The sequence below is a fragment of the Bombyx mori genome, chromosome 19 (assembly GCF_030269925.1).
Source record: "Bombyx mori chromosome 19, ASM3026992v2".
NCBI classification, from domain to species: Eukaryota; Metazoa; Arthropoda; class Insecta; order Lepidoptera; family Bombycidae; genus Bombyx; species Bombyx mori.
In genome coordinates this window covers 11,427,737-11,454,899 of record NC_085125.1, presented here as the reverse complement: position 1 = coordinate 11,454,899, position 27,163 = coordinate 11,427,737, and the positions used below count along the sequence as shown (strand labels likewise).

The following is a 27,163-nucleotide window of genomic DNA, read 5'->3' as shown; positions in this document are numbered from 1 at the left end:
CCAATTATTTATAGTCGAATTTTGACTACTGCGGGACCTCTAGTATTTTTTTTTTGATTAATCCAACCGCGAGCCGACATCTGACTCTGCGGTTGAAAGGGCACGTTTACTAACCACTAGACCAAAGCGTCGGTAAAGTCATAGATGATCACAAATAAAAGAACGTAATTGGAACAAGTCCTGGTATTGGTCTAAAGTGGGCAGCGTGTGAGCCGTGTAAAGCTCCGTGTCGCTTCTCGACGTGTCCAGTCCCGTTCCGAGATCAAACGCGTACGGTTTCACTACATACAACTCATTGTATCCGTGAAATTCCTAAAAGGATTTAATTACACATAAACCAAAGATAAAATCACATTAATACAAATAAATATTATAAAACAATAAATATTTGTAACATTCGATGCGGCGTTTAATGATTGATATTGACGCGTATTTATTTAGATTTTGTAATCGATTTGGACAATGTATTCGGAAGGTAGATTGTCGAGAGTTTTCTTGATTTTCGCGGGCTTTATAATATTCAGTTTATGTGGTGAGGTGGTAAGTCAGAGGTATCCACCGGCGCCAGGACTACTGAAATACTTGGAGCAAGACGTCTGCTACAGCCTGTACTACTATCTTAATTGGGTAATGTATATCAATCTACAGATTTTATAAATAGATCAAAAGCATACAACTAAATGAAAAAAATTGCATAGGAAATTAAAGGATTCAATAAATACGTGCAGCCGCTACCTTTACTTTCCTAAATATAATTGTTTAATTATTTTTTTTAATTAAATTACATAATAATTATTCATTAAATGAAATATCTAATAGCATGCAGAGAAAGTGTTTCCACGTGTGGTGAACCTTTAAAAACCGTTTAACTCTACGATAATGAATGTATCCTTTTTGAAAGGTCGCTATTTTAGGATGTGGCTTCTCAGTCACTCAGTTAAAATAAAATTGCATTACAACAACGTTTCATTCAAAAACTAATTTATAGATTTCATTATTTGTCATTTAAAAATTCGTATATTTCAATACTTTCACCTTCAATTTTAACAACGTTTTTCTTTGCATAAACTTCTTGAACATAGCGTACTCGTACTAACAATAATAGAGATAAGAAATCCACTTACTCTATTTGGTTTTACTATTTATTTGATCGCCTCGAATAAATAACATAACTGGAACAAGAAACGTCCTAGATCGAAAACACTTAATAGCTCTAAAATTATCTCAATCGATAGACTAAAAAATAGCACTCATTTCTGACACAGATACTAATATGAATCGGCTATAGGCAGTCGTTATTCATGGTAATTTAGTTCATGAATCACATGAATTTAACCTTAATATTGTCTATTGATAAAAATACAAATTGATCAGAGGGTATCCAATCGTATTAATATTTGAAGCTTTCTAATTCTTCTTTTATTCCGAATTTTATTTCACGTAAATAAAAAAATTAGAGAGTCAGTTGTTTGATGAACTTTAGAAATTAACATTTGAAGATTTTTTTATTTATTTGCAGAGAAACCGTGCTTCAAAAATCCTCAACCTATATCAATAATGAAGTCTTTCTAAAATCATTACAAGCACGCTCTTAATTACTACTAAATTCCATTGTCTATCACCTCTTTGCCTATACGATCAAAAAGAGAAAGTGAGACTGCTAGTTTGTTACTAGACTTAGTGTATTACTCATTCATCTGGAGATAAAGTCCGTAAATAAGGGGCCGCTAATGAGATGCGATGTAGTCTGTAAACAATATAACACAACAATTAACTTACTTCATTGACGCTGCGACGTGACCTGTGAAATACCTGTGGATGCCATCGCTAAAGGCTTGCTCATACACAAATGATATTCGCAAACAAAATAACGATTACCCTTGAACTAATGTATCGTATTTCAATTTATGTTTCCGTCAACAGGTGAACAGTTTAGATAAGTAATTGTTGATTAAGTAGCTAGTGATTTATTTAATTTTTAAATTATCAATAACAAAGATGAATAACAACATACAAACTCATACAGTTAGTGTTTACCGTAAATTCAAAAAAGCACTGTCTTTCGTTATTAATCCAATATTACATCATCGTCTGTACCCGTGATACGACAATATCGGTCACGTCGCTGATATTAAATGGCCTTGGATCCCGGATGATTTTTTTCGGTTCAGGCATTTATCGCTAAATGAAAGTGAGGTTATATTCTCACTATCTTTCGGTACTCCTCTAACAATAAAAAACACCCTAAGTTTACCTGCAACTGGAGTAAAGACAGACTCTTGCTCACTGAGTTTCTCGCCGGATCTTCTCAGTGGGTCGCGTTTCCGATCCGGTAGCAGATTCTGCAAAGCACTGCTCTTGCTAGGGCCAGTGTTAGCAATAAAACCTCCGGCTTGAGCCCTAAGGGTTCACCGACACGCTAGGGTAACGCTGATATAGTCTCTCAAGGCTATCAGCATATGTAGGAACAAAAAAAAAATACTCATTCGAGATATGTAGGGTATGTGTTTACACAATGCACAGCGCGCGCTATAATAAGACGATTCTACCACAAAGAAATAGTCACGTGGCCAATGAGAACTGATGTTAGAAAAGTTTTCCACGAAGTCCGGGGCATCTATCACGTCCCATCAATCAGCCAGAGAGTCTTTTAACTACAGGTTTTGATTGGTGGTATATCAATTTAAGATCTAAAATCAGAGACAAGATAAAAAAAAACCTTTACAAAAGAGATACTTCGACGCTTTCTTTAAGGATTTTTTATCAACAACATAAGGAACAGTAAATGTGACTGTTAGTAAAATTTTATAAGCTGTCTAGCTCTACCCGTCCGCTTCGCTGGGCATTTAAAATTAACATTATTATTTCTCATCCCCACAAAGATTCTCATAATTAACGCCCCCGCAACTGGTGTAGGGAGTCCAACACTCATATAAATATTAGCCTATCCATTAAGTACATGTATTTTCTACACGGATACCAAGTTTCAAGTCAATCGGATGCATGGTTCAGTAGTCATAACGGAACATCCGTAAAAACCACTATAGATTTATATATTAGTATTTAGTTTATATGTGTGAGCGAGGTTTTACAGGATGTACTATCTAAAACAGACTTTTTGACTGCAACGAGTCTGCAGCTACCTGTCTGGTCGGCACCACTGACCCATGAAGGTGCACCGCTTACGTTTTGACTCAACAGTGCAATGCCCTAGTTCCAAGTCCTTCACTCGGCGAATAAAATAAATCACTTTAATTTACATTTCAAATGACGGTATCTTAACTCTGAATTGTGAGTCGGCACGGGTAGGTACCACCACCCCGCCTATTTCTGCCGTGAAGCAGTAATGCGTTTCGGTTTGAAGAGCGGAGCAGCCGTATACTGAGACTTTAGAACTCGTATCTCAAGGTGGGTGGCGGCATTTACGTTGTAGATGTCTATGGGCTCCGGTAACCACTTAACACCAGGTGGGCGGTGAGCTCGTCCACCCATCTATACAATAAAAAAAATAACTTCGCACTCATTTAACACAAGGTCAGATGTGATCTCACCTTTCCAAACCAATCAAAGAATATACAGGGTGGCCCATAAGTCCTTTGAAAAGTAAAATTTGAATAAAACGAACAGGGCGCGCGTGAGCGGTGCAGGGGAAGCGTGGGGAGTAACTTCGGTTTCTGGGAATTTAGTCGCGATGGAGCGTTTTACCGGAGCGGACCGTGCGTTTTGTGTGCGCGAGTTTTATAAAAACGACAATTCGGCAACCGTTGCGCGGCGTAAATTTCGAGAACACAAAGGTTTACACAACTTTGACGACACTCCAACTCTTCAAACGATTAAGAACTGGGTTGCTAAGTTCGAGGAGACCGGTTCGACGTTAGATAAACCGCGGTTGGGTCGCCCAAGGACGTCACGTACGGAACAAAACATAGACACAGTGACACAGTCTATTCGCGAAAATCCGACACAGTCAACTCGTAAGCGATATGTGGCTATGATCGAAGAGTTTTTCATACCAGAATTGCAAAACTTTTCAGGCTTTAATGCCAGGACGTGGTTTCAACAGGATGGGGCCACTTCTCACACCTCTAACACTGCTATGCCCGTTATCCGTCAACTTTTTCCTGGCAAAGTTATCTCTAAGAGAGGAGACATTTCCTGGCCTCCACGTAGTCCAGATCTGACCCCGATGGATTTTTTTTTGTGGGGCTACCTTAAGGCTAAAGTATACGACACAAACCCGCGGTCAATTGAGGCCCTAAAAGAAAACATCCGCAGAGAAATGACAAGCATTTCAGCAGTGACGTGCCGCGCAGTCATCGACAATTTTAGACGTCGTTTGCAAGAGTGCCGTGATCGCAACGGATTACATTTAGGAGATGTTATTTTCAAAAAATAATTCCCGTTTTTTAAGCTTTTTATGTAAATAAAAATTTAATTCATAATGTAATTAGTTTTATTTTAATAATTTTTTTTCATATCAAAGGACTTATGGGCCACCCTGTATAAGTCATCGTGGCCTAAAGGATAAACGTTCGGTGCATTCGTATGTAGCGATGCACCAGTGTTCGAATCCCGCAGGCGGGTACCAATTTTTCTAATGAAATACGTACTCAACAAATGTTCACGATTGACTTCCACGGTGAAAGAATAACATCGTGTAATGAAAATCAAACCCGCAAAATTATAATTTGCGTAATTACTGGTGCATTGCGTAATTATCTAAGCAATAAAAAAAAAGAAGCACCGACAATTCACCCTCCATCATTTTAGTGACATTCGGTATTCCTGTACCGTTGTTGACAAACAAATTCACTTCGGCTATGATACAATCGCAACGACCTTTAAACGGGAAATATGAAGCAAAAATACGTACCAGACGCTTCCATCGCTTTATTACGGAAGCTATACGGTTAACAGTTCATCCTTTACTGGTGGTTCTACTACTGGTGGCAGGGCATATTGTGAGCTCCTACGGGTAGGTACCACCACCATGCCTATTTCTTCGATGTATTGTTTTTTTTTTCCTGCCTATGCTGATAGCCTTGAGAAGCTATTTCAGCTTCGCCCTAACGTGTCTGGGTGAGAGCTCACGGGGCTCAAACCGGAGTGTTGCTAACACTGACCCTAGCAAGAGCAGTGCTTCGCAGTATCTACCACCGGATCGGAAACGCGGCTGAGAAGATCCGGCGAGAAACTCAGAGGGCCGATGTATTGTAAACACTGAGACTTAAAACAGATCTTAAGGCGGGTTGCGGCATTCATGATGTTGATGTCTATGGGCTTCGATGATCACTTAAAACAAGGTGGTCCATGAGCTCGTCCACCCATCTATGTAACCTTGTATTGTACTTCCTAGTATTGAACTTCTTTTCGTTTTTCTTTTCAGACCTCGTTGGCCGATTGTAAAACAAACTTCGAAGGTAAGAAGTACACTCTCGGCTAGTAATGAAAAGTAATTTAGTTTTTTCTAAATTTGCTTTGTTTCAAATTAAAATATTTCATTTCAGAAACTGGAATATCAGATATACCTTCGACGGTGAAAGTTAGATGTCAATCAAAAAACTCTATACGTTTTGAAACCGAACCCTCGGAGCACTGGCAACTATTCATTTTAATGGAACATGATAACTTCGATCCAGTAAGTCATGAAATGTGTGAATAGTGTGAGGCGCATAAGTTATTAACAATGATTATGGATTGCAAACGATCAACAATATAGGACATATCATTATTTACTTATTAATTCTTTAATTCTATAATTTTTTCTTATTAAAATGTTTTGCCGCCTGTGTCTTACGAGCTAAGTTTTTGATATTTTTTAATTTTACTGTTGCTGGAGAGTCTGCTAAATGCAAATCCATTCTGTCGTAAATCAAAAAGATATCTGGCTTGAAAGCTATCTATCCTAGGAGTTATTTCACGCGCACTTCAGAGTACAAACACATATTTCTCATCATTTGAAAGTTTACATAAGTAAACTATTTTACTTTTTTATTTTACTGTATATATCATATATACTTACTTCTTAATTGAATATGCAATTTCAAAAAGGGCACATCTCTGAAAATGTAAAATGTTCAGGAAATGAAAAAAACCGATTAGTTTCTAAGGCAGTGTAAAATTTAAAATATTAACTTTTGAGATATATTATAGTGTTAATTAGCAACTGAAAATTACTGGAATTATTATAAAATGAGTGTAGGTAAGCTTTAAAACTACATGTATATAAAAAAACGTATTTGACAAAATATGCGACATGTGCCCTTTTCGAAATTGCATCTTCAATTGTAAAAACATGCTAAAATTCATATCCATGTGCACAAACGAAGGGAAACTTGCATATTTAACAGTTTTACAACTGAATTCCGGTGTCTATGCGGGCTCAGTCGTGCGATAAACGTTAACGAAATGATAAACGGTTTATTGTTATTTGGTTGGCTTAGATTTTGAAAAGTAATTCAACAGTTCTTAGAAGGTTCATGATTAATTAAATTTGTTGATAATTTATTGATACCGCGTACCATAAGACATATCATGGATAGGCCCCCTACAATATGGATCAACGACCTATTGAGGTTCGCGGGGATCCGTTGGATGCAGTCAGCGCAGTTCCGATCGTTGTGGCGAGGCTTGAAGGAGGCCTGTGTCCAGCAGTGGGCGTCTGTGGGCTGATAAAAGAAAAAGAAGAAAGAAGAGGAAGAATTTTTAGAAGATACCTTTATATCCGTATGCCTTAGTACGAATATTGCATTTTTATCACTGATGTCAAATTGGTGTTGATGAGATTTTCCACAAACTTTCTGTATACCCAATAAAATAGTAACTACTAACATCAACCAATAAAACTGCCAAAATCTGATGCATAAAACGTCATGCATTTAAAAATGTTTAAATCTCATCACTTATTCATATATTCGGCGCCCGATATTGTTTTGGTTAGGAAAATTCCGATGTAAACTCATTATAAATATTATATTGCTCAGGTTGAAACTATTGAAAAATATGAGCGACATTTCTCAAGATTGTTACTGCGCGTCGAATCGACTTTGCATGTTTCTGATGGAGGTCGCAAAATTCAGAACTGAATTTGATATTGAGTTATTCATGAGTCGTTCAATTCATTCGTTTACAAAACGTGCTAGTGATTTAAATATCTTGGCTGCGGCAAGTAAAATCATAAAACTTCTGGTGCAGCGGCGTATCGAAATGCCTCCCAACGATATTGCTACCATTGCGTGGCAGGTCTTTCTCGACCCACCAGCACTAGGGTAGATTAAGATGCTATAACTTTGCAAAACATACTTTATACAATTTATAGTTTAGAGTTGTTGGTGTCGAACTCTAATCAGTCTGAACAAGCGAGAGTGACGTAGCTTTCTTCGTTCGCACTATCTGAAAGTACCGCGACGGGTCGGTATGGGTGGGTCTATTCCGCAGTGAAGGTGTTAATCAAACTTATACACATTTTGTAAAGGCGACAATTGATTATATGAATTTATTAGTTACTGAACCTCTGGGCCTGCGGAGGGACTTCGGTTCCCTCTGTATTTTGTACCGTATGTTCCATGGGGAGTGCTCTGAGGAATTATTCGAGATGATACCGGCATCTCGTTTTTACCATCGCACCGCCCGCCACCGGAGTAGAGTTCATCCATACTACCTGGAGCCACTGCGGTCATCCACAGTGCGTTTCCAGAGGTCTTTTTTGCCACGTACGATCCGGCTATGGAATGAGCTCCCCTCCACGGTGTTTCCCGAGCGCTATGACATGTCCTTCTTCAAACGAGGCTTGTGGAGAGTATTAAACGGTAGGCAGCGGCTTGGCTCTGCCCCTGGCATTGCTGAAGTCCATGGGCGGCGGTAACCACTCACCATCAGGTGGGCCGCATGCTCGTCTGCCTACAAGGGCAATAAAAAAAAAAAACTGTTCACAACACTAGAGCCATAACGTAACGTTACATAACGAATGATTTCCTTTTCAAGCTCCTTTATTTCACCGACCTGATTTACATTGGCTTTTCAGATACCATTCACGCTAATCGAACCAAATAATGTATTCGGAGAACTGATAACGACCGCAAATAAAGAATACCAGATCTGGTCGACCTATTTGGACGAGTATGGGACGCTTCAGGATTGGATGGAAGGTCCGATCGTTTTAAAGTTTGATCAGCGCAATCAACAACCGGACGATATAAAGTACAACGTGACGCAGGAGTTCCAATACATAATCTTAGGCAACGATTCCTATACGATCAACGGAAAATTCGTTTGGAACACCACAGGTGGTAAGTTTCACTTTATATAATACATAACACAATAAGTAGTCCAGGCAGCTAAAATTTCAAATTATTGAAACCGATAATAATATATATTTAACTATTTATCTTTATCTATCTATATATGTACTTATATATAAAAATGAATTGCTGTTCGTTAGTCTCGCTAAATCTCGAGAACGGCTGGACCGATTTGGCTAATTTTAGTCTTGAATTATTTTTGAAAGTCCCGAGAAGGTTTAAAAGGTAGATAAATATGAAAATGCTCGGAATTAAATATAAATAACAATTTTGTTTTCCCTTTGATGTCCCCCCCGTCGGACGGATTCATTTTGTTTGTTTTAAGTTTATTTTATTTATTGATTGATTGAGGCACTACGATGTCTGCCTGGTCAGCTAGTTACTTAATACTAATTATTATTTTCAGATCGGGACCTATGCTTTGATATCGCGAATATTTGCCAAAACACGAACATGAAGCACGCTAAGATATGGGTATGTTTTATCTGTAATATTTCGATTAGAATTTGTTTTAATTCACAAATATTGACAAGTCGTCCACTAATACAATAACCAATCAAATGTAATGCGTTAATATTGTGGTAGCTCTGGTTGACTATAAAAACACAAATCTAAAGTTACTGTAATATTAGCCTCCATCGAAATAAACTTTAAAAAAATTGGTAGGCAGCGTCTTGGCTGTGCTCCCGGCATTGCTAACGTCCATGAGTGACGATAACCATTTAGCATCAGGTGGGTCGTATGTACGTCTGCCTACATAGGCAACAAAAAAGAGCTTAATAATTTTACGATATGGCTTAAAACGTTGAATGTTTATTACCCTTGTTTATGCAGTATTTTAGGGCGAGCTCACAATCCATCTGATGAGAAGCACAATATGCCTCGCCAGTAAGTGCCAGAATTTCTTAGTCTCTTATCACAATCACGGGAAGAGATAATTTCACATAACCACATAGAAAATACCTTAGAAGACATTATTTAGCTCTGGTGATTATTAACCCTAGTAGGATGTCTGTTACTATTGCGTCATCAACTTTATCCGTTTTTATTTTATTTTGGCTAGGTATATTTGCCGCAGAAGAAACATGCACTGCGATTTGTACGATGGGACAAGCTATAAGCAACACAAATGAGTCTTCGAACCCATGTTTCAGAATAAGTAGTTCACGTTTTGTGTCAAATGTCAATAAATGTATATATTTGGTGGTACCACCACCTCGCCTATTTCGGCCGTGAAGCAGTAATGCGTTTCGGCTTGAAGGATGGGGCAGCCGTTATAACTATACTAAGACCTTAGAACTTATATCTCAAGGTGGGTGGCGCATTTACGTTGTAGATGTCTATGGGCTCCAGTAACCACTTAACCACCACTTAACACCAGGTGGACTGTGAGATCGTCCACCCATCTAAGCAATAAAAAATAAAAAATAAATTAAATGAATTCGATTGATTAATGATTTGATTCCTCTTTTGTAATATACCTTGTTCTGGTTTGTATAAAGTAAATAAAATTTAGTTAATTTTCAGCCAACAGCACACCCCAGCTTTGATGTGGAAAATCTAGTTTTGAATGACGAATGTGAAATTCACGTGAAGGGTATTCACGGAACCACGAAACACAAATACAAAACTCCATCCTGTTTCGAATTGCCCGAATGTTTTTTAAGTAAGTTATAATTTATTTTACTAGGAAAAAATTCGAATGAAAAGCTCTCCCAAAAACCGACTGTAATCTGACCGCACGATTCTTCGAAGTTTTTTTTTTCGTAAATTATACATAAAATCCCAACTGGTTTTTTCCAAATAGCAGTATATAAGGATTTTGGCCATGCTGAAACTAAATAAAGGATCACTAAAACAACACAGCGTAAATCGGCAAGAGATAAAGTACAAATCTCAATTATTACTGCACAATAAGGTTGTCCTATAGTAGGACGAAGCAGTTAGGATAATGGTATTGCGGGCTCACGATACCAAGGAATACGGGTTGGTAGTATGCTGGTTAGAGAATGTTGCTGTCTCCGACCCTGGCTTAGCGATCTTTTACGACAGCGACGGAAGCTGATTAAGTAGGCCACGTTGGATTGACACTACACAGCCAAATATCTTGTTTCTGTTTTTTGAGGTGCATACTTGGTGAATATTCTTCTTCTTCTTCTTATTTGTCGGTACCACTCTTGACAAAGTGGTCGTGGTCATCACTTCAAGTGTTGTTGGCAAGATTCAGAACACGCCTCCACTCCTGATGGAGTGGAGGCGTGTCACTCTGGCGTGGCCACTCTGATGGCCATTTATAGCCGCTTTTATCTGGTCAGTCCACCTAATAGGTGATCTTTCTCCTGGTACCTTTCCCTGGACCACAAATCTATTATTATTTAATATTGCTCTACTTTATCTAAATTAAGAGTGAATAAGGGTAGTTATCTTATCTGAGGGAAGTACATTAAATGACGTTATTTATTAATGTCATTGTCTTTATAATGAACAGATAACATGGAACCGGAGATTCCACAAGACGTGGCCATAGCCGCCGATCAAGATTTGCGGGGCTGGTGGAACATCAACGTAGCGTGGGCGAAGCCACATTTTCAACCGGAGATTTATAATGTGACCGTTCGAGCTAATATGATAAGATCGATTATTTTACCCGGGGTATGTATATAAACTAATTTGTTTTCCCTTACACCGTACCCGTCACTTGCGACAAAGGGCTCGACGAGTAAATTAACCCTCAAACACAGCCTACTGAGTTTCTCGCCGGATCTTCTCAGTGGGTCCGCGTTTTGATCCGGTGGTAGATTCTGCGAAGCACGGCTCTTGCTAGGGTTCGTGTTAGCAACATCATCAAGTTTGAGCCCCGTGAGCTCACCTACTAGTTAAGGCTACGCTGATATAGCCTCTCAAGGCTCTCAGCTTAGATAGAAAAAAAACCTCACACTATAAAACACAAATAAATGTTTTATTGAGCCTGATAATTCTAATACTGTATTTGGTTATTTGCGATAGTAAACTTAGAAGTGAAATTTTTGGAAGTATAAAATAGCATTGAAGTATGCTATAGCCTATATACAAACAATTAAGACCTCGACTTATTGTCCCACGTATACGAAATCTGTGAGCCCCGGCAATGACTTTAAACCAGGTGGACTCTGATTCTCGTTCAACCTATCTCTCCTCCAACTCTCGTTCATGTTCTAATAAAAAAAGAAATGGCATCCATATTATAATAATAGCAGGTCCATGATACAAATAGTTTTAAATAAACTTTATCGTGTATTCTTTCCTATTCTACTTTCCTATTTAGCTACCTAATTCGTTAATCTTCTACTTATTAATTTAACTAAATTAGTGGTGTGGGCATGTTGGAAGACCTCACTGATCGATTCCACCGTCCTATTTCTACTTGGGTCGTGAAGCATTCATATTTTTTGGCTTCACTATTGTGCCAATCTAATTAAAACTGTAATCTCTAGCTTCAAGGCTGACAATGGCATTCAGAGTGCTTAGTGCGAGTTTTTTAACGTTCTCGATAGCGTAAAAGTTAACTCAAATTTGTGTTGAGTTGCCTACGTTTGCCGCTAGGTGCGCTGTTACAACTGCAACAAATTTGAGTTAACTTTTACGTTATCGAAAGCGTTAAAAAACTCCTAATAAGCATACAGGTCACAGTGACTTCGATTGTCACTTAAAATCTGTTGAGCCATGAGCTCAGAGCTGCCTCTGGACCTAGTTAATATATCAAAAAAAATTATAAATATATTTTAGATCTAAAATAGTATTGTTTTATAACAGAACGCGACTGAAACTACATTTAGAAATATACCCAACACGTTCCTTAGCGCCGGCAAAATCTACAATGTTTCGGTTTATGCAATAATTGGACAAAAAGCTTCCCACACGAGTAGAAGAGCTTTTACTCCAGGTAAATATGAAGAGCTTACATTTAATTAACTCCTAAATATAGTATTGCTGTATTGTGTATAATAGATACGATGATATACCCTTTATTGTTTTCTTTAACAATCTAATAAACAACGTCCGAACGCATAGAGCACGTGCAAACAAACAAACATTTATTTTTATTTTTATAAAGCAAAATCCAGTAACAACACAACCCATTTTACGAATTAGGTAAATGTTTGTTTGATAAAACTGCAAGCGTTGTTATTGATTTTGTATAAATTCGTTTAGTTAAGAAGGGGAGCTCTCCTGGGCTTAAATGGTTTACACTTCGATCAACAATAGTTACTATTTAAACAATAGTTACTATTGTTGATCGAAGGGTTTACGGGATTCATAGTGATCACAATTTGAACGCTCAACTTTACGTATGAAGGCGAAAATTCTATTGAGTTTTATATATAAAAACTAAAATCTTGTCTATTTATGCCGTCTATTATATCAGTCAGCATGTCAGCATGGTTATACCTATATGTATTCGTGTCCAAAATCCACCTAATTTAGTTGGAAATAACGTGTAAGTCTTAATAGGAATAAACACATATCATTTTTATAAATATCAGTTGGACTTTCGAAATACTATACAAATTAGCTGTAGTATTGTAATGTAAGTTGCATTCCGCTCGACTTAAATTTAATTTTTCTCTTACCGACGCCGAAAGTTCGGTTTTCCTCCCGCTGTACAAGGAAGAAAGTGTACATTTTTCTCCCTGGGTACTGACAAGTGCGCATGCGCGTTTGTGTCTACGTCTGCTCTCACGCAGCTAAGATTCACGGTCATTGTTGTGCTCGGGTAATTTGCAATATTGTCTTTAGTGTAAAAGTGAAATAAACAAAAGGCAATAAAATTTAATAGTGAAGTATTAAACAAAGATGAGTTCATCAGACAGTTCTTATTCAAAGTAGTAGTTTATTTAAAAATTAAAAAACAGTTAAATTGTTTTTTTTATTACGACCCGCCAGGGCTTCGCCCATGGACCCCGGCTCGGTACTCCACGGGTGCTAAGTTTTTTACTATGTCGAACTTTCGGCCTGGTAGGAGAAAAAATAGTAGGTGCACCGCGGGAAAAAAGTAGGACATCTCAGCCCGCGTGTTTTATCTCTCCTTCGGCTCGGGTGGCAATTTTACACGCGAGAGGAAATGTCCAACTTTTCTCCCTTGGTGCACAATGTACTATTAACCAATGTTCGCTTATTAGTTTAATGTTGAGCGAAACGTTGAGCACATTGGGTTAGTGTAGTGAATGTCAGTTGTAGTGAGTGTGGTGGGCAGGCATGCTGCGCTGGGTGTGGGCGGGCGCCACGGCAGGCGCGGGGTGCGCGGCGGGGGGGCTGCTCGCGGCCACCCTGCTGTGCTGTGGACACCGCCGCGCTACCAGTCGCGTGTCACAGGTACAGACACACAACACCTACTTACGGCCCAATGAGTGTCTCGCCGGATCTTCTCAGTGGGTCGCGTTTCCGATCCGGTGGTAGATTCTGCATTGCTCTTGCTAGAGTCAGTGGTTAGCAACACTCCGGTTTGAGCCCCGTGAGCTCACCTACATGTTAGGGCGAAGCTGAAATAGCCTCTCAAGGCTATCAGCATAGTTAGGGGAAAAAAAACAACACCTACTGTATAAACCCGTCGGAAATATCTGCGAACCTGGTCGGCGAATGACGTCATGCAAACTAGGGAGATAGCAAAAAATATCGAGATGTTGGAAAAAACATACCAGAAGTAAAATAAAATAAAAAATTTATTTATGTGTTTCTATTTTTTTTTAACCTCCACATATCGCAACCCAACTGCAACTAATAAGATATACAGGGTGTCACCGTTTAAAACATTCGAATAGTCGTTATTCCAGAGCATTTAAAATATCTAGCTCATTTCTGTAGTAAGTGCTCAACTTGAGGTAGGCCATGAGCTTAACAACTATGCCAAAGAAAAATTACATGGTAATTGGTCGATAAAGTAAGCAAGATGCCGTACGCGCGCCACACTCACTTTGTTACTCTATGAAGTTCATTTAAAATTTACTGCTTTTGGCCACTATCGCTCATGGGTATTAGCAATCCCAGGGGCAATACACACAGTGATGGATTTAGCTTGATGTCGCTCTAGGCCCTGTTTATCGCGCCGCTCTTAACATTACAATATTTTTATTAATTTTGATCCAATATTTTTATTTTGAATTTAAAATAGCTTTACTTCCTTAGAATATACTTTTTTAATTATAACTAATAAATATTACAGATAAATAAATATATATACATATTTTTAATAATTAATCAATTATTTTTTTTACAAATAGTAATCTGAAGTCATGTTTAAAGGAGACGACAGTCTTTACTTATTTCGTCTTGTTGCTCTTTGGTTCTAATGAAATTAAATAGCCGGTTCAATATTAAAAAACTCGATATATCCCCATTTTATATAATACAGGAAGACCCCGACGAGAAAACGCCCAAAGAAGACGATGTCGAAATCATCGGCATCGAATCGGGCAGCGCAGACGATCGCTGGGAGGTACGCTCGGACCGGGTGCTACTGCACGAAGTTATCGGCGAAGGAGCCTTCGGCGTCGTGCGGAGAGGCACTCTCGCGCCGGGAGGCAAGTCGGTCGCTGTTAAAATGTTAAAAGGTAACGTTACTTTTAATCTTTTTTGTTTTTTTTTTTTTTTTCTTAGATGGGTGGACGAGCTCACACCCCACCTCGTGTTAAGTGATTACCGGAGTCCATAGACATCTACAACGTAAATGCGCCACCCACCTTGAGATATAAGTTCTAAGGTCTCAGTATAGTATGCGCCACACACCTTGAGATATAGTTCTAAGGTCTCATTATTGTCACAACGGCTACCCCACCCTTCAAACCGAAACGCATTACTGCTTCACGGCAGAAATAGGCGGGGCGGTGGTACCTACCCGCGCGGACTCACAAGATCATAACCGTCATTCAATTCAGAGCATAGGTGCACAATATGAGTTCCTTCAACGATTAGGTCGTTTAGGCGGAGTCTTCGCCTGCCGATAAAGCCGAACAATAATTATCTATTTAGTAATTTAAGTCGCAAACAACGGGCCCATACCCAAGCCATCGATCAAACGTGGAGCGGTGCCGAGAGCTTGTAAACACTGCACGTTTCATTTTAGTTTTCTAATTTCAGAATTTCCATCGCAGGAAGAAGTAAGGTCTTTTCGGTCTGAGATGGAGTTGATGAAGAGTGTAGGTGCTCATCCCCATGTTGTCAGTTTAGTTGGATGTTGTAGTGGACGAAAACCCCTCATTGTCGCTGAATATTGCAGTAGAGGAGATCTCCTCAGCTATTTGAGGTAGTTAGTTCGCAGAATTCCATTACGATTTTATTCTGCTTTCATTACGAAGCCTTAATTATTATTTTTTATATTACAGATGCTCTTGGGACATTATCGTGTCGAAACATACTGCAAAATACTACAATAATAATATGGACAGCATGGACACCTCCAAACTAAAAGTCCATAAAGAACACACAAAGCTTGTCGTTAACAAACTTTACGAGTTACAAGGTCCGTGTGAGACTGAACTAACGCCTTTAGACTTACTCTCTTTCTGTCGTCAAATCGCTATGGGCATGGAATTTTTAGCTGCAAACAGAATTGTACATCGGGACTTGGCTGCTAGAAATGTATTGGTAACTGAAGATAAGACTTTAAAGATAGCAGATTTTGGTCTATCTAGAGATATTTACGAAGAGAATCAGTATAAACAGAAAGGAAACGGTAAGATGCCTGTGAAATGGATGGCATTGGAGTCCTTGACTAGAAGGGTATACACGACGCAGAGTGATGTGTGGGTATTATTATTTTTAATTTCATATTGTGTTCTCGGAACAAACATTCAGTAAAGGGTATTCATATTTTTCTGCAGTTGGTCCTTCGGCGTGGTGATATGGGAGATAGTAACAGTGGGAGGCTCGCCATATCCAGAGGTGCCCGCAGCGCGCTTAGTGAGATCGTTAAGATCCGGTTACAGGATGCCAAAACCGGTCAACTGTAGTAAACCATTGTAAGTTTTTCATAAGTATAAACTAACAGATAAAGTCAGAGCTTATTTGATGCATAGCGATCCCTGGGGCCCGAATGTTTTGACGTGACGTCTTATAATTCGATGGAGCCGGCTGCACGCACGAAAAAACATGAATCATACGGCGTTACCTCGGTCTGAGGCGTTCCATTAAGGCTTGAAGTGCAAGCGAGAGCGCGCAACGAGCGACAAAGAGGCACATTGTAAAAAAAATATTACATAATTGTATATATGCGTACAAATAAATGTAACTTGATCAGTTCAGTAGTGATTTCCATTCACCTCCTCTATATTCATACAAAATATCTATCAAACAAATAAAATTAAAATTTTCATTTGAAAAATGAAACCATTCCATCAGTATTTTCTTATGACGTTGTCACGTTCAACTATCGTCAGTAAATCGACTTTACAGACAACCGATTTTTTTTAGTGTGATTTTATTATTTCAGGTACGATATTATGAGGGCTTGTTGGAACGCGAGTCCTCGTGACAGGCCTACGTTTCCAGAGTTGCACCAGAAGCTCGACGACCTGCTGCATAGTGCGTGTGCAAACGAATATATAACTCTGGAAGTGGATGTTGACGAAGCACCTTCAACGCCGAAACCGCAAAGATACATCAAAATGTTGATCAGGTTCGTCTCTGTTTGTCGATTTCAATTTAATTTACGGTGAGAGGGTATTTTTTTAAGAGCCAGTCTGGTGTTTGTGATAGAATATCACATGCATAGTAATTCATTCATCTCATCTTGAGACGCGTAATCGAAGCTTCAATTGTACCTTGAGATAAAGAATGCCCTATATTTCATCTTATTTTGTCTAGATTTGAACTGACTGCGGTTTAAAAACAGTCGATTTTTTTTGTTTAGATAGGTGGACGAGCTCACAGCCCACCTGATGTTAAGTGGTTACTGGAGCCCATAGACATCTACAAAGTAAATGCGCCACCCACCTTGAGACATAAGATCTAAGGTCTCAGGTATAGTTACAACGGCTGCTCCGCCCTTCGAACCGAAACGCATTACTTCTTCACGGCAGAAATAGGCAGGGTGGTGGTACCTACCCGCGCGGACTCTCAAGAGGTCCTACCATCAGTAAAAATGATTTTAATTCTTTACTTGTTTGTGCCCGTTTTCAAATTCTTTCATATAAACTGCCATCTATTAGCTTGTGGAGACTTAAAAAAAGGTTTGGTATTATCTCTACCAAGTATTTTGGCCGCCTTGAAATGTTGTAATATTGATTTCACCCGTTTTATTGTTGGCGACATAAGAGAGAAAAACGTAGGTACGACTATTCTAAAGTATTACACCGATTTTAAAATACATCTTATCTATTGATTTCATATAAATATAATTTTGTAGGTACCTATATTAAATATGTAGCAAACTAATTCTGTTTCAGGGGCAAATTACCTTGGAGTCGTGAAAGTTACGAACGTCCTGTGAATCCAACAAGCAATCTGTACTCTTCGCCGCCGGTCATACAAACTAAAACCGCATGACTTCTGAAACCGTGAACCTGACCAATTGAGAATTTGTCGTGTGCAAGACATATAAGGACCCAATTAGTTCAAGTGTTTTTTGGAATCCTTTTTTTTGTACGGAATTTATAATAACACTTACCAAATTCGAAAAAAGACTAATGAATCCTTGAGAGAAACAAACAGACCAAAAATATGCTTGTTTTAGTCGAATGTAAAGAGCCATATTTTGAGCATTGTGTGTTGGTGTTGTAGTCCTAGGGTACCCCGCTGGTACATAGGGCCCTCACAAGTTGTCTCCACTTTACCCTGTCTTGCGCTTGCTCCTTGACATCACTCCAGGTCACGTTGGCAGTCCTCATCTCACTCTCTACGGTGCGTCGCCAAGTGTGTACAGGGCGACCAGATCTTCTCCTGCCAAGCGGTTGCCACTCAAACGCGATTGATGCTGCGTTGACTCCGCTGCGCCGTAGAGTGTGTCCTATCCAACGCCATTTGCGATGAGCAATGTCTTGCGCGATGGGATTTTGGTCACATTTAGTCCAAAGGTCTTTATTATCTTTTGAGCATTAGCATAAACAAATCAAAATACAACCGATATTTTCAAAAAAACAGCTTTACTCGTTACAAAAATCTAGTGCAATTATAAAACACATTCAATTCTATTTATTTACGTGTATTTATAGGTGACTTGGCCATTGTACTTTGCATATTATAATAACTTACGTATTTACCCACTGATTAAATGACTCATCAGTATTGTAATTGACATGTAATTAATAATTTCTGTTCACTTTTCACAATTCCAACTTCATCGCCAACGCCAGATCATTGACGTTTTATTACTCAATTTTTAGTTGTTTAGAATAAGAACTTGAAAAGTGACAACATAAGTGTACTTATTAAATTCTTAGAAACATGCGACAATTACTAGAGATTTTGTCCGTAATCAATTTGATAATTTGACAATAACTTTAGTACTACATGAATGCTTCTAAAGCTATACCTACGATATAATTATCTTTGTTTCTGAGATCGCTTTACCTCGTTTAAGATGTTTTTTTTAAGAAATCAATGGAACGAAAGCACTATTTTTAATGAATTTTTTTTAAACATAATTGAATAGAAATATAAATTTTTGGTACTATTAGGCTAAGTATGACGTGTGACGGTTTTTTTGACCGCTTCCGTTAATTAAGACAAGTAGAATAATTCTGACGAGACCTTCTTCTTCCTCATTACGTAAAAGTTACAAACATTTACTGACCCGGATTGCTCTAGCCAGCTCTAAAAATTAAAACACCAGAAAATATTACACCTTCGACTGTCATCGGAGGACTTGAATAGGAGAATTCAGTATCTATAGGTTAAGATGAAAGCAGTAAGTAATAGTTACCTAAAACCAAACAATGCGAAATGAATGTGATACTGTTACCTTAATGTGATTGACTTAGTACTTTCTTCGATTTTCGCGATTCTTAGACATAATTAAAAGTACTTTTACGGACGATTGTAACCACGAAAATTGTGAAGTATTCTAAATATGTCGGAAATTATATAATGACAATAAAAAACGCAAGATTAAAGTATAATACTAGTCTTAACCCTTTGATTCACATGTAGGTCACCAGTACCCTACATGGCGCACTGAAGTAATTATGTCGATTTGTGTTGTGGCGTGCAACCTCTTTGACAGGACATAAGAGTCGACTATTATCAAAGCCGGCAATGTGACTTTTGGACAATTATTGGTAAATCAGAAAAACGAATTATTGACTTTGTATTTCATTGGCAGTCACAAAACTCTTCTGAACGACATCTTAGATAAATAGCAGGTTAAGTATTAACCTTTATTTAAGGCAGGTTTTGAACCGTATTCTTTGAAGGAGACGATTATAATCAAATCAATCTGTATTGACATATCAATAACATTTTTTTGTCCCAATGCACAGATTGCCACCTTTGATAATAGACGACTCATAAGACCTACAACGACTAGACACAGATTAAGACACACACTTGACAAGATTCAAAAATAAAGAGAGAAATCACAGATATCTGTGAGAGAAATAGAACGAGGGCGGACGTGACTAGCGGCAGGCAGTGCTTTTTTTGACTTCCTAAAAGACGGACTCGAACCAGACGACAAGGAACGAATTACGAATTGACCGTTCTCATATGTAGATAAAATAGACGACAAAAGAACTAACCGACCGTTCAAGTGGTCCTTCGACCGTTCAATTTGTTACTAACCGCTTAGATTTCTTAACTTTGCCTTCTTTTGTTTTTAATATAATATGGTTTTGTCGTTTAGAAGTAGATTCATTCTCAGTATCTCCGGATTCGTTTTTCCTAGAGTCTACTAGATATTCCGATGTCTTAGTAACAGAAATCAAGAGCATTACTTCAGTGCGTCACGTCCCCTAATTTATGTGTATTTTCTATGCACGTCCCTACGGGCATCAGTGACCCTAATGGCAGTCAAAGGGTTAATTGTATGATTCGACTCCTAATCACGTAAAGTATGTTCAAATAAGACCAAAACTATTGTCGTGTATTTTTTTGTGTCGTGATATTGTAAGATTTAGGCTAATGGAACGTTACCTCGATTGTTTTTTACGTAAGATTACAAATAAAACTTTAAAAATATATGTTTTGTTTTACTTCTATATAAACGAACACCAGAAATTCGTATAAAACAAAAAAAAGAAAACCAAACAAGGCTGATTGAATAATAAGAAAAAACAAATCATTTTGAAAACATTTTTTTGTTTGTTTTTCGAACTCCCAGAGATCGAAGTCAGACTTTTGTACCTAATAGAATTCGCATCACTTCAAGGGCGGGTGATGAAATCAAAACAACACATTTCATGATCCATACAATATATTAACTTCATGTTATATAATACAGTTTTATCTTATGAGCTAAATATAAAAATATCCGCCTCTATCATGCGGTGCCCACACAGCCTTACGGCGCCATTGTACATGTTCCGCATCAGGAATTTTTTATCATACAACACTAATTTATATCGATTACATACATAGTTTCATTTCTTTACACGGTACTCTCCGTAAAAAATGAGTTAAGCTTTTGAATTTCTTAAGCGAATAGATTTTTTTTTAATAAACGATATCTTTATACCCTAAATGTCGACGTAAAAAAAATTGGTACAAATTTAGATATTTTATTTAGTAGACTTTAGTTTATTATTTAAGTGAAACTTCCTTATCGGCGTTGGAAAAAAATTTACCGTCACATTTTTCGGTTACGCGTCACATTTTTCCGTTACGCGCCATCTTTTTTGTATTCATGTCTATGATAATAAAATCCTTTTGTTTAAACTTTATCTAATTTAACTTTTTTGTATTCATGTCTATGATAATAAAATCCTTTTGTTTAAACTTTATCTAATTTAACTTTATTTAACCAATTTCTAGAAAGTTGCATGTAGATCATTTTTCGAAAAATAAGGCCATAAAGAAGTTTCACTTCTTACGTGTGTACACTAGTACACGCACACATTTTTTTTTCAGTTTGTAGTCTCCTAGTAATATACACTGAAATTTCCATTTACGTTCAAAAATCATAACATTTATTGATCATTGGTTGAATAAAAATCACCAAACCCACAATAGGTACTTATATAGTACTATACTCACATAGGCGAACGAAAAATAAATCATATTCTTCATCTAGCATGAAATAATACTCGTAAACGTAAAAGCCATTACATAATCCTTGGCTTACAAAATTTAATTAGTTGGTAAGAAAACACTTTCATAACTCGCATTTTAGAACGCATTGTTTATAACTCCGCCGACAAATTCCTTAGTCTATGATATGACGTAAAAACTTTTTTTCGTTTATTTCAATTACCACACGAAATTCGTAACTTTTTTTTTCTATATCCAAATCCGCATCATTTTTAATATCTCATGATATTTTAAGTAGGCAAGCTCTAGCTTATATGAATAACTTTTCGTTTAATTCAATTATTAGTTACATAAAAATAAAATAAAAAGCCTTTTATTTCCTGCTAAAATACAAAGTAAATAGTTATTTAATGTTTATTTATCCTCACTAATGTTTGGCAGGAACCCATTAAACATGTCGAAGGCCTCCTCAAAGTCAGTTATTAATTAATTAAGTTATGGGGTCGCTAAAATCATCATTCGAGTTTACAGTCAATCATGCAAAAAAAATGAATTTAAAAAAAAAATTGTATGTGTGTGTGTGCAAATCACACACGGTAGAAGTGAAAAAATAAGATATAGATATACTGACTATCCCACTGCACAGGAGCATACATATGGACAATATCAAGTAGACGATAGTGGGGATGCTACGAAGAGTCGCACAAAGAGGAGACCGAGAACGTCTAATGTGTTCTATCTCATTCTCTCGTCGGCTAAATCCTATGCATTTTTGTGTTTGTGTCTCTATGGACTTATTTTTTCGTTTCATCGAGTTTGAAATCAAAGCGATTCTAAAGAAGTTTCACTTCAAAAAAAGTTTTATATATGACGGCGTTTAAAATGAACACAATTTTTCAAATTTCAAACCCCTATTCTTGTGTAACCATAAGAATTAACACAGAACAGCGACCGTCGACAAGAAAATACTGAAAACCAAACAATCACCAATGTACACTGATCTTTTCAATATTGAATTAAATGCACAAGGTTTCAACGATATTGTGCATGAGACGTGTCCAAATTGACTGGCAGTGTTCACGATGCAGCGTCCACGTTTATCGGTGACCGCTTTGCATCTTATCGAGGAGTGAAGGACTATTTATTAAGGCGAAGTATTTGGTTTAAGCCGTTGTAACTATACTGAGACCTTAGAACTTAATCTCAAGGTGGGTGGCGCATTTACGTTGTAGATGTCAAATGTAAAACAATCGACCCCTCTCATTGGACTACTGGGAGTGGCTCGACAACTGAGCTCCGTCTAGTTGACACCTGCGATACAATCGCTGCAGTCACCAGCAAGTATATTAGCAATTGGAACCGACCTTAGCTCATACGACGCTATATAACCGAGAATTACCGCATCGGCCATGGTTGATTACGCTTTTGGAGAGGAGCGAATATACCGTTCCTACTGGGATAATGGACGCAAGTCTTTTACAATAATTGCGGAAGGTTCAAGCATCCCGGCACACCTTGAGAAATACAAGAGTGAGATTAGAATAGGCGAAGATATTCAGGGACTGAATGCCTGGGACAAGATTCTTGAAACCAGGGAGATATGACACCTTCGACATCTCGAGATGCGTCGCAGATGGATGCGAAATATATAGATATAGGGAACGAAATGCGGCTCCCTTAAATGAAATTAAATTAAAAAAAGATATATTCAAAACGTTCACTCGGCTGCTTTGTAATCAAACTTTACTTCATATTTACCACTAAAATTACTACTAGGTTCCTAAAGGGATCCTCATGTTCGTTAGAATTTCTTAATTTATATCTAAGCGGTATAAAAGTGCGAATTCTACTATCACATTAGTTTAATACGTGATTGAAACAAAAAAAAAAAAAAGCATTTTTTATGATAGAATCTGATCTAAGCGATTTAAGGATAGAATGTACTTATTTTTTAACAGCATGTACGTAGAATCGAGCACAATTTGTTTTTTTTACTATCTATTGAAGAACCATAGGCAATCATTACATTAAGCCATAAACAATTTTGTTTCAATTCTCATGTTTTCTTCAGGCAAACGAGAATACGGCCCATACAATACTTTATGCAATGATATTCTAATTTAAAAAAAGTTGAACATAAAATATATTAAAGTTATGACGGTAACTTTATATTTTCTCAAACAAATACAATTTTCAACAAACATAAGTATTGAGTGATATACTTCATTAAAATTAACGATTTTTAGGAATGATTTCTTTTTTGTTTTTGAATCGAGAGATCAATTATTTTTAAACAATATAATAATTTTCTTTTTACAAGTTACTAGTCATGCAATTAATTCTATTAAAGATTTAAAAAATTAAAACTTAACATTATTGCAAAAGGAAACCTTTGGCTGGTAATACTTTATTCCATTGAAAAAGCTATTATTATTATTATTATATTGAGATTAATATTTTTTTCTTCATTAATAATACAATTAGGGTTACTTTAATTTAGAACACGTTCAATAGAATTTAAACTTGTTTGAATTCTTTTATTAGTACTTCTGATGTTTCTGAAGCGTGCCCGTAAATTGTTCCTTTTTAATAATATGGAAAGGTCGCCTAAAAACTATCGCCATTATTTAAACATAATCTATTAAATTCAAGGCGTAGTAGGTAAATATTCACTGTTATGACTTGATGTTGAACTAATAATTTAGATGCATTTATTACATTATTTTTTATTGTTTAGAAGGGTGACGTTATGTACATTTATATTGAAGTTATGTATATATATTGTCTTTCGTATAGTACCCATCTATTGCGAAGATCGGCACTTAATTAAGAATAACTAAATCTACCATCCGGATAATTAAATCCGAGACGGCCGCAGTTGCCAGCTCTGATAAATAAATAATTTCTCTTGGAATTACTTGGCATACTTTAGCAGACTATTTTCATTCGATAAACTTGGATTGTATCTAGGCTTCATCTGTTTATTTTTTTGCAATCTGTTAAAATAATTTAATATATTGCGTATGTTTTTTTTAATCCTATCCATTTTCAAATATACGGTTACGAATGTATACTTTTTTTTTACGAAATTTTTATAATAGTATTTATGATCAGGTAATTTAATGGTTATAGAGTTAGTAAAGCTCGTATTATTTCAATTTACTCGATAAAGAGCAGTCACTGGGATTTTTTTATCAATTTACTAGACAACAGTACAGTATTATTATGTATTTTAGGATTTTATTAATACGATACGGATACGTTAATTTGAACAGACAGGCAGTTTGTCTTATTATTTTAACGACAAAACTAACTCTGAAATCTTCTATTCCATTTCGATGAAAAGTCATCAGATTTCAAGGAGTACAGATAATTCTCAAAGGCACGGGTCGCTTCGTGAAAACCGTCGCCCGTGAACATCAGTAATGCCAGGGGCTGATTGCTGAGGACGCTCCTCGACCCTCGTTTGAGGAAGTACATGCCACACTCGCTCTCATACATTACATTATATGTATGAGGTAGTAGGAGCCAATGGGGAGTCCACCAGTCTTGTTACGTGGTAGGAACATCGACGAACGAACATTGTTACCGAAATATTTATTTTTTTAATACGCAATGTACTACAAACTGTTTCGACTCCATTGAACGCTAATAAGGCGAATTTCCTATGCAAGACTAAACGTTGCAAGACTGTATTAACGTTGACCGAGCTATGTACACACTATTTCGTTTTATCAATCTCGATTAAAATTATTAAAATGGTTTTATGATTTTTTAATGAACAGTACATGTTACAGTATTAATTACATAATATTTAAGTCTCATTAATAGTATTTATTTCAAATGCTTTCTTATCATTGTTCAATTCGTGCGATTAAAACGTGTAACTGATTGATAACTTAAATATAGTTTATAGGCCATTATACAAAAACTTCATATTTCAATGTATTTTTTTGTTGTGAAATACTGTCCTTTCTATATTTATTCGTAGGTAGAAAATAGAATGAAGGATATTGATGTTCTGTCAGAATGATTCTCAATTCATAGATAAATATAGTTTAATCTAGTATCATTCGTTTTGTTTTTATGAAATTATGGGAAAGGAAATTATAGCCACTTGTGACGTCAGAGGACAGATCCAAGCGGTGACACTAATAATTTTTTAACATATATTATAACAAATTAATAATGGTTTTAAATATTGAGAATCTATCTATGAAGTAAAAATAATTCCGTAAAGTAATCAACATCGCTACTGTTGCAGTTTTGTTGTCGTCTGTACGCGGTAGAGAGCGACGTACGTGAGCGCGGGCGGAGTCGCCGGTCAGTCGATGGGGGGCGGCTGCGCCGGGATGTTGAGCGGCGGCGCCGTCAGGTAGCCGGCCGAGTGCGGAGCTGCTGCGGACGAAACCATTTGTTTATATGTAGTTTACTAGTGGTCCCCTGGTTGTCCAAATTACGACTATAATTAATTGAAACTATAAGTTTGTACATTATTATGATTCTATTGTCAAAGACTTCTTATACTTCTATAATCACAGATCTCGCCAAGACTATGTACACTTTAGACAAATATTAATAAAGACAAAAACAATATTTAATCTATTCTCAATTTGACCACAGACTATGAACAAGAAAAGTTTGACAATAAACAAATAGTATGCATGCTTGTATGTGTCAAATATACGGTAGTGTGTGTAATGTTTTTTTTATTGATTTAATGTATTTTTATGCATAATTAAAAAAAAAATTAACATTCTGCACTCTTTCTCTATATTCTCTATAAGTGTAGGAAATTTCATACTCCTCCGTCCGCGCAGTTTCCGTAAAACAGAGTACAAAGTTTTTGCTTCACGTATTAATATATAGATTAACAGTTTATTAACATACGGTGAAGTGGAGACAACATGTGAGAGTCCTAGGTACCGTAACCCACTGGTTACCCTAGGAGTAGAATAACAGCAATTTATTTATTTTTAAGCGAATTTAAACAGGATGACGTCTTCAACTGTATTATTCTTTACGTTTATACTACTATGTTAAACGTTTTTTGTGTATTTGGAAAAGGTTCTTTTCTATTTGTTTTTTTATTTTTTATTTACCGTCGGACTAGTTTAATTGTCATGTTTATTTGATGTTTTTCACCCTTGAAGTCGATTTTTAATTATTTTTTCAAACTATAATATTTAATGACTTGTACTGTAGATAACATTAAAGTATATACAATTCTGAAGCTAATTATATTGAAAAAATTCAATGGTTCAAGTTTTTTTCGGACTTGGGGGTCGAACCTCATACGAAGTTCCGCGCCTAGGGGGCGCGCGGGGTATGTGGGAATTGACGATCTGCAGATGTTGGCAGCAGAACGCGGGCCCATCGAAGTTTTTAGGACTCTACCGCACTAAACAACTCCTCTGCACTCTTCCGATCATCGCTCAGGGTCAAAACCCGGTCAGAGTAGGGGGGTTCCCGCGGTCAACACTACAACCAGACACGCGGCGCCACTCCGAGGACGCCCGACCGACGGGTCGTCGAGGCGATAGTCGACGACCAACGACGCCGATTTCAGCGGTGTGTGAGTGTAACTTAATTTGCATGTGTTCATCCGCGTACAGACATCGCAAGGCGTGCGTCGCGAATGCTTCGTCTCGCATGCCTCGGGCTGTGTTGACGTGTGTGCTCAACGTGAGCATTCGCGTAATACGATC

General features: G+C 37.2%; 2 protein-coding genes across 6 annotated transcripts in view; one reads left to right on the top strand and one right to left on the bottom strand.

Annotated features, from left to right (window-relative positions):
• Positions 1-27,163, bottom strand: part of LOC101739626 (dnaJ homolog subfamily C member 13) — a 468,160-nt gene that overhangs the window by 399,561 nt on the left and 41,436 nt on the right. The window contains exon 38 of one of the 4 annotated variants that reach the window (XM_062674099.1): positions 25,753-25,853. In XM_062674099.1, the coding sequence (XP_062530083.1) occupies positions 25,780-25,853 (74 nt within the window). In that variant the 3' untranslated portion in view covers positions 25,753-25,779. Of the gene's footprint in view, positions 1-20,664; positions 25,854-27,163 lie in introns of those variants that run through there. The other 3 variants (XM_062674100.1, XM_012694281.4, XM_038017572.2) reach the window with 3 other exon arrangements.
• On the top strand, positions 40-20,447 carry torso (tyrosine-protein kinase receptor torso). 2 transcript variants are annotated; one of them, NM_001170578.1, is given in 17 exon segments: positions 251-627; positions 5,387-5,420; positions 5,508-5,638; positions 8,024-8,288; positions 8,707-8,774; positions 9,828-9,966; positions 10,789-10,952; positions 12,093-12,222; positions 13,534-13,652; positions 14,689-14,887; positions 15,414-15,579; positions 15,659-16,078; positions 16,157-16,294; positions 16,765-16,950; positions 17,720-19,494; positions 19,775-20,155; positions 20,196-20,444. In NM_001170578.1, coding segments are annotated over 15 exon segments (2,424 nt in total). In that variant the 5' UTR covers positions 251-462; the 3' UTR covers positions 17,820-19,494; positions 19,775-20,155; positions 20,196-20,444.